This window comes from Dipteris shenzhenensis, chromosome 3 (assembly GCF_047967505.1).
Source record: "Dipteris shenzhenensis isolate YYH24624 ecotype China chromosome 3, Dip_SZ_1.0, whole genome shotgun sequence".
NCBI classification, from domain to species: Eukaryota; Viridiplantae; Streptophyta; class Polypodiopsida; order Gleicheniales; family Dipteridaceae; genus Dipteris; species Dipteris shenzhenensis.
The window spans coordinates 2,554,052-2,571,911 of record NC_141598.1 but is presented as its reverse complement, the minus strand read 5'-3'; the positions used below and the strand labels follow the sequence as shown (position 1 = coordinate 2,571,911).

The following is a 17,860-nucleotide window of genomic DNA, read 5'->3' as shown; positions in this document are numbered from 1 at the left end:
AAGCTTAGATACAAATGTTCCTAAAGCTGAGGGTGACGCCTTATGTAGCAAATCAGCCAGTCTGTTATGTCCCTCAAGAAGAGAGCTGAACTTTTTCCTAATGTGTGCATAGTAAGGGCATATCATTACCATGTGCTCTTCTGTTTCTGGCATACCCTGGTCACGTAATTGGCATATTCTGCTCTCTCTTGGCATGTCTTTCCATCCTCCTATTTCAATTTGCAGCTGGTGTGATCGGGTGCGAAGTGAAGCCAAAGCCCTCCGCATTGCCATAGGTGTGCAAATGTACTTCTGCGTGGCTGACTCCTCGGCCGTATAAGTGGGCCAATATTGGGGGTTGATAAAGAGAGAGAGAGAGAGAGAGAGAGAGAGAGAGAGGGAGAGAGAGAGTCTATTAACGTCCACTGGAGACCAAAAGGTCTATGGGACAGCAAGAAACCCTCTAGTACATCTGCTTTAGGGAGGGCACATGGCAGCTCCCAAGGAGTGCAAAAAGCAACCCATATTATTTAGAGTACCTACATGATAATTTGGAAGAGTAAACAGCCATACATCAGTTTAATACTGAGAGTCTTTTGGTTTTGATTTAAACTCTCTGATTAGTGGTACGCCTTCATGGTAAACTGCCCATTTTTCATCCTTTTTGGCAGCCTTGACTTTAGCTAATTCAGTTGCCTTAGTCTTGAGTTGAGCTTGTGTAAGCTCCTCTGCTATCCATACTTTGGTGCCCTACAACTTGTAAGATTGTCGAAGAAGCTTGTTCCACATATCTTTTGACTTCAGAGTAAGGATTGCATGACCTCTATAGTGCAAAATAGAAGCTGGCCTGGAGTCATCATCATCCTGCTCATCATCATTCACTCATTTAATGTTGGGCAAGCTTGCTTTGATCTTTGTCAATATTTCACTATATGTGTCCTCCTCTTTGTACCAATCTTCTGGGAGTCCCCCTATTCTAATCTTTAGAGCATAATCACATCTAGCTTCGTGTTCTTTAATCTCTGCTTGAATATCAGACTTACTTGCTTTGTTGTCCACTTCCACAATCACTTCCTTCTTAGCAGTTTGTACTTCAGTGTGAATAAGATCTTTGACTGTAGAGACTAGCTGCGGGGTAGGGGGGGAATCCTTACAAGATTTTACAACCTCATCAATTACTGCCTGCTTACGAGGCCCTTCTAGAATGTGAAGTCGGGCCTTTACTTTTGCTGGTTCCAATCGTAGCTCTCTCGTTGCCTGTTGCAGATAAAAAATATGATCCTATTGCCCGAGGATGGGTCGTTTTGAGCCTTCTTGTTGGTAATTCCGTGCATATGGAGAGGGTGTCATGGCTGCAACTGTAGAGTATCGAGTCCTGATGGATGTTGAAGGAGTTGAGGGAGTTAAGGGGGACTTGGAGGAGAGGGTAGGCGAGTCCATAGTTGGCTGTATGTTGAGAACCCCCTAGCTTAACCTAACCCTTGGGTTGGGTTGAGGGTTTAGCCCAACTCGGGGTTAGGGAGGACTAGGACTAGGTGCGGATGGGACGAAGGTACGGACGGGCTATACGGTACGGGGAGAGGCTGAGCGATTGTACGGGGAGCGGCTGTACTGAGAGGCTGAGCGGCTGGCTGTACGAGGTATGGACAGAGAAGGTTGAGTGGTACGGAGGTACGGACGGATAGGCTGAGCGGTACAGTGGTACAGACGGAGAGGCTGAGCGGTACAGAGGTACGGAGTTACGGATGGAGAGGCTGAGCGGCGGTACGGAGGGGCTAGCGGGAGGGGGGGGGGGAGAGAGAGAGAGAGAGAGAGAGAGAGAGAGAGAGAGTTGGTTTTCTGTACATTGTGTGTGGCTGAATCTATGCCTCGATCGATAGCGAATGGTTGATCTCTGATTTAAAATATGATCATCCATGCTTTACATGTGTGGAAATGTAATTGATGGGTAGTGTTGGTGACATAAAGATATGCTCACCTAAATAATGCAGTTTCTCATCCTTTTTCAACTATTTTAGAGGGTTCCTATTACATTGTCATGATGTGTTCAGGTTTCGCCTGATCAAGGCCAGTTTCTAGCGATGCTTGTACGACTCATTGGCGCTAAACGCTGCATCGAGGTTGGTGTATACACCGTAAGTTTCAGTATTATTTGTCACATCGAGTGGTTTAGCTTGTTTTGTTTGCTCAACAATAGGGTATATTATTGCAAATGCCAACCCGCAAATTGACTAATGTAGCTGATACTTAGAAAGAAAGAAAGGAAGTTTATTAATGTCCATGGGACAACAAAGAAGCCCCAAACTAATACATCAGATTAGGGAGGGCACACTGCAACTCCGAAGGAGTGCAAAAGCAGCTCCAAGCTATTTAGACTACCTACACTGTAAACTGAAATAAAAGAGAGATAATCGGCCATACATCAATTGAAGACTGAGAGTCTTTTGATTTTGATTTAAACTCCTTGATGAGGGCCCTCACGATATATTGCCCATTTTCCTTCCTTCCTAGCAGCCCTGACCTTGGCTAGTTCCATTGCTTTTTGTGTTAGTTGAGCTTGTGTGAGTTCGTCTGCTATCCGCCTTTCATTTGTCTCTGAGCATTGTCTATTTATTGGCTTGCACATCTATGCACATAAGTTAAGAAGTTTGTGATTCCACACCCCACACCACACTTTGTGAGCTCCTGGGCATTACTATCAGTCTTCCGTTGTGCGTACCCTTTGTTGGGTCATTTCTAACAAGGGGCTGAAGAGGCTGTAGCGGTCGACATCTCTGCTGTTATACCACACAGCAAAGTCAACCAAACTCAAATTTCAGTAGACCAGAACTCTGAACGCATCGGACTGAACCCGAGTCACCCTCCTTCTCGCAAGGGCACTGTCCTTCAGTCGTGGAAGTCGATTCCCAAGAGCTTCTGAATCAGGGTCGTCCTTCAACAAGGTCCATGCCTTCAGGCTCCCACACCTGTGAGCCTCCTACTTGGGCTCTGATTCCATGTTAGAAATGACCCAACAGAGGGTATGCACAATGGAAGACTGATAGTAATGCCCAGGAGCTCACACAGTGTGGTGTGGAATCACAAACTTCTTAACTTATGTGCATAGATGTGCAAGCCAGTAAATAGAGAATGCTTAGAGACAAATATAGAAGCAACTCTTTATATTTTCGTCCATCCACAAAGTAGGACAGGATACAATACCAACAGGTTCTCTTACTACACGCTTGGCACTTTTAGATCTTTGAGCCCCCGTGCTCCACCTCGAGCAAATGTAGACTCTTTGTCTAGAGTGATCCTCTCCACCTTGCTCTCTGGAAACCAGTCTAGGTGGGCAGCCCTCTGAGTGAGCTAAGTCTACAGGTCTTCAGCCAAGTTTACCTCCAGGATGAGGCCCAATTGTTGCTGCTGGTGCTGCTCCTTTCTGCTCCTCAAAAGCTGCTCTAGATGATATGGAATGTGGGCATGGAAGCCCTCCTTTTATAGGGCACAAGGCCCCCTTGAATGGACCGACCAGCCAGCCTCATCCTGGCTGACCAGTCTGCTTGCTGGCTGACCTGGTTGGCTGGTCCAACCAGCCCTATATAAGGGCCTTTGGCAGCCCCTTTTGGGCTGCTGCCTTTGCCCTTTCCTGCACCCATTTCAGGCCTGTTTGCAGGCCTGATCCGTGCCCATAGACCCCCACCATACAGCCGTACTGCAGCCGTACAGGTCTGCGCCCTGTTCAGGACCTGCTGCAGGCAATAACCCTGCGCACAAGCCTGCTCAAACAGGTTGCCATGGTGTGCCTCCAATTGCAGGTCCATGGCCTGCCCTTTTTCTTGACAGCTGCCCACATGGCAGCTCACGTGCTGCCCATGTGGCAGCCCCAATATTTCCAGGTCTACCTCCCCCATGCTCTCCTCATATGGGGGCTTACAGATGGGGAGGTGACCATTCCAACAGTGTTAGTATGGAATACTTTTCCCATGTTCTACACTCTCTGTGTAACTAACATGCATTGGAGATGATGAAAGAGATTTCAGTACAACTTTTACAATCTAAATCTTAACAATGTGCTTCTCCAAGGTTTGCTAATTGCATTTGAATACCAACTTGTGGAGAATCTACCAACTTAGATATACATGAGTTCAGAGAAAGCTTGCATTAGGAGTGGCGCCAAGGCCAGAATTTCATCTTGGGATTCTCTCATTACATTATTGCTCATGTAGCCCCATATAAGTTTTGGGAACATGGTATTTTATGGATGACATTTCCTCTTGCAAAAGCCACATGAAGGATATTCATAGCCGAAGGATTGGGCTGAATTGAGGTTTAATGTCTCTATGTTTTAAGAGAATCTATCAGCCTTTTGCGTCAATGTGGCCACGTCATTTGCGTATAACAAGATCTGAATCATAGTGCCAGCGAGAGAGCATCCATCCCCCCTGGTGTCTGCATAACTGTCTCAAGCTCATCAATGTATAGGCCAAACATGGTTGGTGATAAAGGACACCCTTGTTTGACCCCAATGGTACTTGTGATCTCATCTGTCCATCTAGACCCTATCTGAAATCTGCCTAAGACCCTCTCGTAAAGTGCCATGACAGCCCAAACGATCTCCTAGTCATAACCCAAGTCTTGCAGACGCCTGATGAGGCGGGCTCTCGAAACCATATCAAAGGCTTTGTGGAAGTCCACAAAGCAGCAATAAACCCTCTGTTTTCGTGCCCTCGCCTCCTCAATGATAAACCTAAGTGTGAGAATGTGATCCATGGTCCCACGATCACGTTGGAATCTTGCCTATCCATCTGCTCTAGTCCCTGCATCTCCGCGAATTGACTAACCTCAGAATGAAGCACTGATGCATAAATCTTGGGCATGACTTGTCTGATCATAATGGTCCTGTACTTTTCCGGGCTCAAGGGATCCCCTGCCTTGTGGATGGGTGAGATAGTGTTAACAGTCCAGGTGCGTGGGAACCCCAGACAAACAGCTTCATTAAAGAGCTTTGCTAAGATCGGGGCTAGGAGATCAATCCCGTATGCAATGAATTCAGTGCATAGGCCCTCATGATCATTCGCTTGGCCATTGTGAAGTTTCATCATGGGCTGATTTGGGATATCACAAAGCATGCGTGCATAATTGTGCGAGACTTAGAGTGTCAGTGAGTAGTGAAGGGGACCTCCCCTCTAGAAATCTCCGCCAAAAGTCCTTAGAGTTGTTACTAAACAAAGTATTCAGTAGTTCCTTCTCGTTTCGGCGGATGAAGTCCAGCTTCTTCCTATGTACCAATAATCGATGATACTCTCGTAGCATCTTTGGTTCGTTCAGGAGGTGGTTTTTGGTTTCAAATCAAAATTGACGGCGTAAAGCCTTGCACTCATCATTTTACCAGCTATTACAAGTGATGATCCTAGGTGGTGGTGGATGAGTGGAGAAAGTAGTGTAAGGGAAAGCGTGAAGGGAAGCCTCATGTAGTGAGCGGGTGACCAGAGCAGCATGGTCCTCTAGTAAGGGTATAAAGTCAATACATGTGAGAAGTATGTAAAGGCGAGCTGAATAAATAGACGAGAGGATGCGGTCGAAATGAATGTCATGATAAGTGGTGCGAGTGATTTGTAGAGTGGGAGGTACTATGCGATGGGGTGTAGAGATGCTAAAGAAGAGGTATGTGTGATCCGCTTTGAGAGGAGAGGGTGCGACAGTGAAATCAGTGATACAAGAGGCGAAGGCAGGGGATCCCATGATGTAATCAACAATGCTAGAGCCCCCTCCATGTGGGAAGTAGGTAAAACCACTTGAGGAGGGCCATCTAACAAGACCATTATAAATAATAAGATCATGCATCCTGCCTAGATCTAACAGAGTCTGCCCGTAAGATGTGACTAGAGCTCGTCTATTAGGTGAAACTCGCAGCATCTTGCGTCCTCAAGATCAATGTCTGGCAGTAAAATGGAGTCGTCTTTGAAGTCGAGAAGTGGTATCTGATGGGCCCTTGTCCTCGCGTTGAAGTCCCCAACCAAGAGGACTTCCCTGTAGCTCGAGAAGTCGACAATGTCCTTGTAGAGAGCTGCGTATGGTGATGTCTCCGTCTCTTCTCGGACATCTCGAGCAAAGTGGGAGGTCGCGGGGGGAATGGATCTGCAAAGAACTACTACTACTCTTGATCCTGGTACTCCCCCCTGTGTCCCTCGTCACATCTTTATAAGCAGACTCACATGTGTACCCACTGACAACTGGTAGTGGGCGCTCTAGACTCTGATGTGTCTGTACAAAAGACTATGTAATGATCTGTATAAGATTCCAAGAAGTTCCCTGGTTCTGGCCATAAGGTACCATTATAGCTCCAAATGGTACATGATAGGGTCTCGATAGGCTTAGTCTCATAGACCCCACCTCCCTATGTGGGAGGAGGTGCAGATGCTCGACGGGGCCTGTAAGGAGTTGTCCATCTCGAACTACTGCCCACTTCCCTTAAGGGGTGAGATCCTCATCCATGGATATTGATGGCTGGTCCCGTAAGATTGATTTATGTCGTAAAGCTGAGAGTCGTGCCTGAGCATCATGGAATCATATGATAAGGGGCTCCTCTCGATTGGGGTCTCTCCCCACCCGCCATGCCCTCTAAATCCAGTGCTCAGCTACCCCAAGAGTATTGGCCACAAATGCAGTCGCATCGCTCATTGGTGCAGCCTCGGTGCGTGGAATGCCATGTACTTTGATGTTGAGAGCCTTACTAGCTTTGTGGTGCTGCTCCATGAGAGTGGCTGAAACAGTTGCCTTCGCAGGTTCCCGTTTGGCCACATCTGATTACAGATTGCATGCTCACAATCTGTGTCTCGACCAATGGGGTACTCCTTGGGGCTGCATGGATGGCTGTGACCTCTTGTCGGAGCAGCAAGATGTTGTGTCTAAGCCCTTGATGAGGCTAGCCTGCTCGTGAATGACGCGGGCCTGCTCCTATATGGCACGAGCCTGCTCCTGGGTGAAGCGGGCTTGCTCCTGTGCGAAGCGAGTCAACTCCACTTGGTGCACACGAATGCTGTGTAGCTCCATGACCAGAGACTCCAGGCATCTGTTGGTGGGTCAGCTAGTCCTCGTCCAAGCTGAAACTGAAAAGGCTGTGGTACAAAACTAGGAGAATGGGGCAAAATGGTGGGCGGTGATTGGGATAGTTGGGTGAGATATGGGGATGACTAAGGCATGGGAGGAATGATACTAGCTGGGTGCGGGAGAGATGGCTGGTTGAGAGGGAGAGGGGAAATAAAAGTCGAGCAGTAGTGTGGGATAGTGAATGACACCTCCGATGTAGGTGACATAGGCAATGAAACGGATGAGGAGACTGTAATTGTAGCGGGAGAAGGAGAGAGGGAGGAGATTGGTGTCGACCCTTTGTCGCGGGAGAGGGGGAGGGAGTCAATGTTGGACCTCCTGTCATGGATGTATCTATGGCTGAAGAAGTAGCTGGAGTGGGTGTGACTGGAGATGTGACTATGGCTGAGGCTGGAGCTGAAGGTGAAGCTGAGGTAGATCCCGTCTTATGAATTTCTTTGCTATCCACTCCGAGTCCACTCCGGTCAAAGCGCTTATTCACATCCTCGAGCTTTAATTGTATTTGTTGGTTTTTGTCTTCTTTCTTGATTTTGTCTTTGTCTTTCTCCCCTTTTCCCATTTCGAAAACTGACTTTGGTTATCCTGTTGTAATGGGCAGCTGAGAATCACTGAAAATGCCGATGGAGAAGCTTGGGAGGAAGGTCGTTGAAATGGTGCCCGAATGAGCCCAAATGGCGCTGTAGAAGGCCTTCAAAAGGGGGCGTAAAAAAGGGATCCTTTTTTTTGGGGAGGGGGGGGTTTCCTAAGTCACCTAGGATAGTTAGTCCATTGACCTAAAGACCTCTAGGACAGGTAGTTAGTCTAACCTAACCTAATTATGACTTAGCCTAACCCTAGTTGGTTGACCTAACCTAACCTAACCTCACTAACTAACTTGACCCAAGGTAACTAAACCTAACCAACCAGCTAATCTAACCTAGCTAAAACAAACTAGCCTGGTTAATTAACCTAGGAACTAATAATTACTAAGGTTCTGCAAGGAAGCAAGGGCCGACAAAGTAGGTGGAGACACATGGAAGCAAGGGGTGGGGAAATAGGTGGAGACGCACGGGTCATCAATATGGGGGGCTTGAGGGATGCGCAGCCCACGGGGGCAACAGCACGGGAGGCCTGTGTGCCTTGGTGGGATTCGCGACAGGTCTCGTGACCCATGTGTGACTTGTGACTGAGCTGAGTGATGGCAAGGGGGTTGCTTGGCAATGGAAAGGCTGAGCTAAGCGGAGGGGAGTGATGGCAAGGCTGAGCTCAAGGGAGCGTAGGCTGGAGAGGCTAAGCATAGGGGAGCTTAGACTAAGCGATGGCGAGGCTGAGCATAGGGAGCGTAGATGAGACTAAGCGTAGGGGGCGTGAGCGTAGGTTGAGTGTAGGCTCTAGCGATGGCGAGGCTGAGCGTAGGCGTAGGCTGAGAGAGAGAGAGAGAGAGAGAGAGAGAGAGAGAGAGAAGTAGAAGTAGAAGTAGAATTTTATTATCGTCCTCGGGGGGCCAAAAATGACCCATGGGACCTAATCCTCAGTACAAAAATCTCCTCCGCTGTGGAGGGGTCAAGAATTTTCAAGTTCTTGATGGTACAAAAAAAGACGAGTGACAAAAGATCCCAACGCTATTGGAGAGGCAGTGGAGAGAATTGACGAGATCTGAGTGGTGTGTGCCAGTATCTGCTGATAGTCGTCTCTGATGTGTACATATCGGGGGCAGTGTAGGGCTATATGTGCCTCTATCTCTACTGTCTGCGAATCACAAAATCTGCAAACTCTGACATGTTGCAGCAGATTTAGCCAAGCTCCTGTCTCTATTGCAAAGGTATGTGACCGTGTGCGGAATCTGGCAATATTCTTGCGATAGAGAAGAGGTATGGGAGTACTGATGTATGGCTGAGCAGGGGCATCTGGTGTCATGAAAGATGACCAGCATAAAGGATTTATTTGATCTTGATAGTATTCTAGCTTGGTCCTCTTTTCTGATGTCAACCATTGGGTTTGTAGAGTGCATAGTAGGGACAACTGGAATTCTTGCATCTTGACCTTTTTAGGGGGCATCGTCAGGTATGATTCCACTTTCCATCTACTGAACCATTTCCTTATATCTGTCCCCCATCCTGTGCAGATGATCTTGCTTTTATGATTCTTCTGAAGTTTCATACTAGCAGTCCATGCTCTATGTGGCAATCTTTCTTTTGGCATTTGTTGTACTTCCACTAGGTACTGCATCACTCTGATCAGTGCATGGAATTCAATTGGCCGCCTGCCCGTTTCCAATAAGAGGACTGAATAAGGGGTAGTTGCCTTGACTCCTAGATGTCTTCGTAGGAAAACTTTCTGCATTTTTTCAATCTCATTCCATGTGGAGAGAGAGATGCTGCCCCCCCATACTTCTACTCCGATAACACTGTTTGAACCACATGTGCATCAAACAATATATTCCGAATCTTCTAGTTCCAGGTGTCAGTGTGCCTACAGTCGTTTTCAATTTGATAGTACTTCCCCCAACCTGTATCCAGCCTTCTTTGTGCACATTGCCACCATCTGTGATCAGCTGGTATGTCAATTCCCAAATATTTAAAGGTATCGACGTATTCAATGGGCTGCCCCTCAAAGCTGATAACTGGGGGATGTTCAGGTGGGGTGGTGCATACTGCCATCATTTTGGTTTTGGCAGTGTTAACTTGCAGCCCACTTTCCGTGCAAAAGAATTGTAGTACCTGTAATAGTTGATGCATGGAGTCAGGGTCATTAGCGAAAAGAACCACGTCATCTGCATATAGGAGCAATAGTATTGTCCATAGCCCAAGCTTGGGCCCTTGTATCCCTTCCGATGCTGCAAATTCATTAATCAGTTCTTCTAGCTTGTCAATGCATATTCCAAACAGTGTGGGTGAAAGAGGGCAACCTTGTTTCACCACCATATTACTTTGGAAGGCGGTTGACAGTCCATGTTCTTGCTTGAGTCTGCATGATACCTTCTCATATATGCGAGAGATGCCTACCCTTAGTGCCAGAGGGACTTCGAGGTCTTGCATTCTTTTCCATAGGCCACCTCTTGGGACTGTATCAAATGCCTTCTTGAAATCTACAAAGCAACACAGAAGAGTTTCTCCTTTGAGCCTGCTCTCATCCATGAGTACTCTTAATGTGACCAGGTGATCTGCAGTTCTATGTTCTTTACGGAAGCCTGCTTGGCCAATGGCCCTCTTCTTGGCCTCTTCAGCCCAATTGTATGAGACTAAAAGATTGAAGGCAGCATGGAAGTGCGCACACACACACTTTTTTTTGAATATAGTGAAAGCCATGATTGTTTATATTACAAGAAAGTGCGTGCACACACACACACACACACACGCACGTGTGCACATACATAGAAAGAAAGAAAGAAAGAAAGTTTATTAAGGTCTTCGGAAGACCGATGGGTCTATGAGACTATAAGAAACCGGATACAACAAGCTGAAATCCAGATTTTAAATGCTACATAGTCATAGAAACATCAGTACCTCATAGTTCCAACATTAACATTATCTATATCATCATTGTCATCATGTCACATCAAATCCAATGTCAAGTATGGCCCGTTACAGCAGAGGTCCCTAGAAGGAAGGTCATGATGCATCTGGTGGCTGACGGGGCTGTGGTGGTATAAGATCAAAGATAGAATGCTAGTGGCTATCTATGGGTGCGGTCCTTCGTGGTTGTGGCTTTTTCGTCTGACAAGGAGCATAGTAACTCTTTAGGTAGCAATCGTGCCCCGGGCCTGAACATGGAAGGGATGTCTCCAAGCATGTCCTCCCGTTGTCAGGTGTGTTGTGTCGTCGGCTCTCGATCTCTACCTCACCAATTACCCGTGGAACTGTGGGTCTATGTGATTTGGCTAAGAGAGCTCTGTGACCAAGCTGAGAAAGAAAAGAAAGAAAGATATATTAACGTCTGCAAGAGGCCTCACAGGCCTATGAGACAAAGTGCGAATCCAAGAAGTACCTCATACAAGCCACTGAGGGCTGAAGCAAAGGGTTCACTAAGACCCTTGCTAAGAGAGAGAGAGAGAGAGAGAGAGAGAGAGAGAGAGAGAGAGATGTATTAAAGTCTGCAAGAGGTCTCGCGGGCCTATGAGACAAAGCACATGCCTAAAAAGTTACTCATACAGCCGCTAAGGGCTGAAGCAAAGGGTTCACTAAGACCCTCCCTCTGACGACTCGTATAGACTCATGACCCCCCAAATCATGGTCTCTGGGAGCTACAACTCCTATAACCTCTTGATTAGGCGAGAGCGTGGAACCGTATCAAATGCCTTACGAAAGTCTACGAAACAAGTATAGACTTTTTGATATCTCAACTTTGCCTCCTCAATAATGGCCCTCAGGGTGAAAATGTGGTCCAAGGTGGAGTGCTATCTCCAAAAGCCCGCCTGCCGAAGTGCACGCTGCCCATGGTGTAGCTGCTGATCTCCCTCTCTAGTATCGACTCGTATATCTTGGCCATAGTGTGGCCAATCATAAGAGTGCGGTAGTTCCCAGTGTCCATGGGATCCCTTGTCTTGTGTATCGGTACTATGGTGGTGGTGCTCTAGGTAGGTGGGAAGCCATGGCATACGGCATGGTTGAACAGCTGTGCTAGGATCGGGGTCAAGATCTCTTGCCCATGTGCAAAATGCTCAGTGCGTAGTCCCTCGTGATCTGGTGATCTCCGATTATGAATCCGGAAAAGGGCAGCTCGTACATTCTACGTAGTGAACAAATGACATGTAGTGGGTCTAGGCATGGAGGACATATCAGGTGGTGCCTGACTTGGGACATCATATAGAGAACATGGATATGTGCGCCATACTGCTGGATTTGGGGATGGGCGACTATCCCTTCGACAAGAGCCCCCATCTTGTAGTAGGGTCTCCTCCGCAAAAGGAGCTGATCACCTCATCCATTGTGTGCATGAGGAAAGCCCACTTCTTATGCCGTGTCACTTGGCATGAGATCCGTTTTGTCTCCAGGGAAGAAGTGTCCCATTGCTCGCTCATGTGTAAGGTGGGCTCTCATCTCTCTGCACTCATCATTGAACTAGGGGTTTTGGGGCGTTTTCCCATCTAGAACACGCGCAGATCATGTCGTGGGAAAGGATCTGGTGGCAACATTCTGTATCACTGAGATAAGGGTGTTTGATGTATGTGCGAGGTCCATTCCCTCTCCAAGTAGTACTGGAAGCTCAGAAGCTAGGTGGCTCACATACAGCGGGTCAAGAGCACGGTCAAAATGGATCTGAACGCAAGTGGGTGACGGGGGGCCACTCCTCATGGTGGCTGGTGTGGCGATCGATATGCAGAAGGTAAGATTGAGTGTTCGGCTCCGGGTGGAAGAGGGGGTACAATAAAATCATGTATCCATGGGGCAAAGGCTAGTGGACCGAGCAGGTAGTCCACCGTACTACTCCCCTCTCCATGTGGGGAACAAGTGAGCCCTCCAGATGATGGCCATCTACGGAGACCGCTGTATATAATCAGGTCATGTATAGCCCACAACTCGAGTAGATGCCTCCCATATGCTGTCACTGATGCATTTGCATTTGCCGACTGCCTCATGATCCCCAGGTCTACTGCATCCATCTCCGGTACAATGAGGGAGTCCTCATCGAAATCTAACAGGCGCACCTGTCTATTCCGAGTACGTGAATTGAAGTCACCAAGGAGGAGAGTGTCCCCGTGTCTGGAGAACTCTGCGATGTCATCATGGATAGTCTCATATGGGCTATGCCCATCAGTGGTGACCTCTCACGCATAGGATGTGTCTGGGGGAAAGTAACATACCGCAATGACGATCAGCCGTGTGTCTGGTAACTGAATACGAATCCACATGTGCCGTGCATGTTCCTCCCTTCGTATCACAAAGAGGAGTGGCCTCAGACGTGATTTGAAGGGAACAGCACAACTCCAGATCCTCGTACCCCACTATCCCTCCTCAAGTCCCTCCTATGAGCAGACTTCCATGTGTGTCCAGTCAGTGTGGGTAGCCCTCTCTTTGGGCTCTCATGTGTCTCAGTGTAGAAGACCAAATCTCTGTTACTGTATGTCTCCAAGAACCCTCCTAGGTCAGATCAAAAGGTGCCATTATAATTCCACAGAGAGATGTATTAACGTCTGCAAGAGGCCTTGTGGGCCTACGAGACAAAGTACAAACCAAAAAGTAACTCATACAAGCCATTGAGGGCTGAAGCAAAGAGTTCACTAAGACCCTTGCTGAGAGCTAAAAGTGCTAAACTAGTGAATCAAGTGTCAAAATACTAGAGTAGCAAAAGCAAAATAACAGAGAAGTATCAGGAGCTCAGAGCCAGCACTCCTAGTACATGCTCAAGTTTTGTGTATCCAAGGTAACCTAGTGGCCCTCTGATGAGATGTGAAGGAGCTCTCATATCTGTGTTTGTCGAGCTGTCTCTCGGCGTGGGGGAAGGCGTGGTCTCCTCAATCTTTGGATCCGGTGGGCTATAGCAAGGGTGATGCCTCGTCTCTGGCAGTCACCTCTAAGGATGGCCGAGATAGATCGAACCTCGATTGTGTGTGCTCTGGTTCCTCTCCGTGTCACACGTGGAGTGTGTCCCTCGTCTAGCAGCATCATGGTGGGGGGGGGAGAGAGAGAGAGAGAGAGAGAGAGAGAGAGAGAGAGAAAGTGTATTATTGTCCACTAAAGGCCAAAATGGGCCCATGGGACATCAAGAACTCTGCATACAAGATAGCACAAAATCAACGTGCCACAAAGAAGAGGCATCGTCGAATATCATCTAAGTGCTATGCAATACAATGCAAGTGAAAGTACATAATGTCAAATCTGAGCCTAAATACAAAGTAAACAGATGCAAGGAAACCGCCCCTGGGTGCAAAATGGGGGGAGTACAATCTGCCAATGCAAAGATACAAGTCCAGGTGTCACGGAGTCTAAGAACCAAAATAATATTGGAAATCCTGTCCATCGACTCTGCCTCCTGCTATGAGAGTACAAATCTGAGCAAAGGTGAGGTGAGCGGCTGGTGGGGCGAGATCTCCATGAGTAAGTCTCCTCCGAAAAGCTGCCATCATCCTGGATCGTCTGGAGATGAAGCGGCGAGTACGTCCCCTATGTAACAAGATCCTGCGGCGTCTACAAACCATCTCATATGTACATCCACAGGGTGGATGCATGTGTCCTGTGTGAGCTCTGACCTCCTCGTGCTCCTCCTGGTCTCTGTCCTCTGGTATAGCGTGTGCTTGAGCTCTATCAGGCTGGGCTCTATCACGCTCCGGTCTGTGCTGATGGTCTTTGAGGTAGTCTCGTCGAAGCATAGTGGCCTCCCTGACATAAAGAGCTAGGCAATGCTGATCCTCGTAGTCCATCACTCGTGAGAGAGGTCCAAAGCCATCCGTGAAGAGACAGTGGAATCTAGCTCTGAGCTCATAATATAGCGGGCATCTGCAAATGAAGTGCTCCTCTGACTCCACCTCTCCCATGGTGCAACAAGGGCAGATCCTGGTCTCTCGGCCTGGTCGCCGTCCTCCATGCGTCGCATCCTACCAGCCTCTATCTCGGGCTGATGCGAAGAGACTCTAAGCTGGCCAAGGGCAATCCTCAGTGAGTGGAACATGTGGATACCTGTATAGCCTGGTGGAATGACAAATCCATCCTCTGAGATCCGAAGGAAGTGGTCACGATATGTGGCCATCTTCGTCGGAAGCTGCGTGGGATAAATCCAAGTGCGATACGTATGAAGCTGCAGCAAGTCTGCTCTCGTGACCTGGCTAGGCTCGTGGCGAGTCAACTCGGGATGAGGGGCATCTATGCTGTATCGGAAGGGAGGCAGTCTATCCATGTCTAGTCCAAGAGATGTGAGCCACCTAGTGAGTCTGAAGTACCAGCAGTATCGGGCCCCAGATCGTGCCAACTCCATAGAAGATGCAAGTGCTAACCATGGCAGCCGAGCTCTGCCTGCTGCTGAGTCTCCAAACTCCCTAACTCTGTGCAAATACATGACCGACTGAAACACTGCATCCAATGCAAGGGGAGTAGCTCCAAACTCTGCTAGCATGATCTCGTGCGGAACTGTAGCCTTGGCCCTAATGAGCCGGGAGAACATGATGATCTGTAACCTCTCTACTCGTCTCCAATCTGCAGCGCCGAGGTCTCCTGCCCAGAAAGGAGCTGCATACATCGCAACTGGTCTCACCAATGTATCAAAAAGCAAGGATTTCGTATCGGGATGCTGAAAGTGGGACTGAAAACACTGACGCTCAAGATGAGCCAACGAAGCATACCCTTTACTAATCCTATCTCGTGCTGCATATGTCATGGTGAAGATCGGTCCCCTAAAAACTGCCCCCAAATAAGTGTACTCTCTAACAAGCTCAATGGGCTGTCCGTCATAAGTGAAGCAAAACTCATCCGTGCTGTAAATACGATCAGAGGTGTTGAAAACCATAACCTTGGTCTTGCCAAGGTTTACAGTCAACCCCCTGTCGTGGCAAAACCTGTGGAGTGCCTTAATATGTGCCTGGAGGCCCTGAGCAGTAGAGGAAATGAGAACCACATCGTTCGCATACAGGAGGATAGGAATGGAGGATCCTGAGAGAGTAGAGCCCACACCGCCTGTCATCTGTACAAACATCTCTAGCTCATCAATATATAATCCAAAGAGAGGAAGAGAGAGCGGGCAACCTTGCTTCACCCCGATCGTGCTGCATACCTCCTCTGAGAGCCCCTCACGTGTCCGAACCCGACCAGTGACCCTCTCATACAAGGCCATGATAGCCCACTGTATCTCTCCAATGAAGCCCATCTGGCGAATCCTCTGAAACAATCTGAATCGCGGAACTGTGTCAAATGCCTTCCTGAAGTCCACGAAGCAACAATAAAGCCGTTGCCTTCGTCACTTCGCCTCCTCTACCAGTGCCCTGAGTGTGAGGATGTGGTCAAGTGTCGAATGATCCCTGCAAAATCCAGCCTGCCCTCTGGCTCTGAGTCCTGTCGTCTCGGCATGGTCATTTATACGGCTTTCCAAAACTGATGCATAGATCTTGGCCATAATGTGGCCAATCATGATGGTCCTGTAATTCGACGGCTCCATAGGGTCCCCCGACTTGTGGATAGGTACTATGGTATTGCCTAACCAGGACTGTGGTAGGCTTGTACAAACAGACTCATTGAAGAGACGGGAAAGAACAAAATCTAAGGCATCAATCCCATGGATTACATACTCCGCTTGCAATCCATCATGATCCTTAGCTCTCTCGTTCTTCAATCGGTGGACTGCTGCACGGACACTCTCTGGTGTGAAGAGACTAGATGAAGCTGGCCTAGAGGAATGGGATAAATCGATGGCTGGCTGATCTGGAACATCTTATAGAGCTGAAGTGTATGCAGACCAGACACGTGGATCTGTGAGGGGGCTCTGAGACTTCGAGCGGAGGAATTTTCTCCAGAATTCCTTGGAGTCACAGCTGAAAAGCAAGCTTCTCAGCTCCTCCTCATTCCGGGCTAGAAATTGGCGTTTCTTGCGCCTAACCAACCACTTGTAGTCTCTCTTGGTTTCGGCAAGGAGGGGAGACTTCTCCTTGGTCTCAAGGTGGAGTTTCCTGCGGAGTTCCTTACACTCCTCGTCATACCAACCGTTGCAAGGAACAAGACCCACCGGTGGGGGACTAGACAAATGACATGTGGCAGGGAACGACATGTGAGCGGCAGAAACGAGTGAAGTATGTACAAGTTCCCACCGGTCTTGCGTGGATGGTAGAGCATCTAATAGATGAGGACGAAGTAGGCGGCTGAGGTTCTGGCTATATACATCATCGAACTGGTGGTCGAAATGAACCTCATAATAGGGTTGGCGGTCATGATAACGAGGGGGGGGTGGGTCATGGGAGACATGAGTCAAAGTAAAGTGGATGAGTGCATGGTCGGCAGAGGGCATGAAGGGGCTAACAGTAAGGCTATGGATGGAAGGGACTAGAGTCGGGGGACCTATGATGTAGTCGATCACGCTAGTACCACGCCCAGAAGTAGAAGAGAATGTAGGCCTGGAAGACTGTGGCCACCTGGACAAGCCGTTATAAATAACCATACTGTGCGAGGTGAGGAGCTCCAGTAACTGACGTCCCTGATCTGTGGGCTGTACAGTGCAGTCTGATGAAGTCCGACAGAGGCTATCATCGTGAAATGCTGGGAGTATGACCGGATCCTCCATGAAGTCATAAGTGAGGGCCTGTCTGTCTGAGGTCCTCGCGTTGAAGTCTCCTAAAAGGATGACTTCTCCGCGATGTGAAAAATCTGCAATGTCCGCTGAGAGATCCTCAAATATGGACTGGCCTGGTCAAGTGGAAGAATAGATCGACTGCGCCGGGGGGAAGTAGCAAACTGCAATAAAAAGATCTCGTTGAGGGGCTCTGCGGCGGATGCGTACCCACAAGAATCGGGCATGTGAATCCGCTCTCTCCACTGTGATGATCCGATCGAGATGCTCTCTGTACAAAATGGCCACTCCTCCAGATCCTCTCACTCCAAATGTCCGAGTGTGCTGCCTGAAGGCAGATCTCCATGTATACCCTGTCACTCGTGGCAAAGGTCTCTCTGGACTCTCGTGTGTCTCCGTGAAAAAGATGATATCTCTCCCAAAGAATGCCCCCCGTAGATTGCCTGGCTGTGCTGTAAAAGAACCATTGCAGTTCCATACAGCGATGCGTAGACTATCTGACGGGTGGTGTGTCCCATGGGCCCTGTCCCGTTAAGCGGTCGGAGCAGGAGGTGGGGGTGGGGCTATATCTGCTGGTCTGCCATCTCTAAGCACTGTGGGAGCA

General features: G+C 48.5%; 1 protein-coding gene across 10 annotated transcripts in view; it reads left to right on the top strand.

Moving 5' to 3' along the window:
- LOC147903227 (caffeoyl-CoA O-methyltransferase-like) overlaps window positions 1-17,860 on the top strand; it is a 111,063-nt gene that overhangs the window by 20,153 nt on the left and 73,050 nt on the right. For 7 of the 10 annotated variants that reach the window (XM_087372634.1, XM_087372633.1, XM_087372629.1 and 4 more), the window contains one exon: window positions 2,031-2,114. The exons of 2 other annotated variants lie outside the window; for them this stretch is intronic. In XM_087372634.1, coding sequence (XP_087228760.1) covers window positions 2,031-2,114 — 84 coding nt within the window. The remainder of the gene's footprint in view (window positions 1-2,030; window positions 2,115-17,860) is intronic. One more of the 10 variants, XM_087372632.1, reaches the window with a different exon arrangement.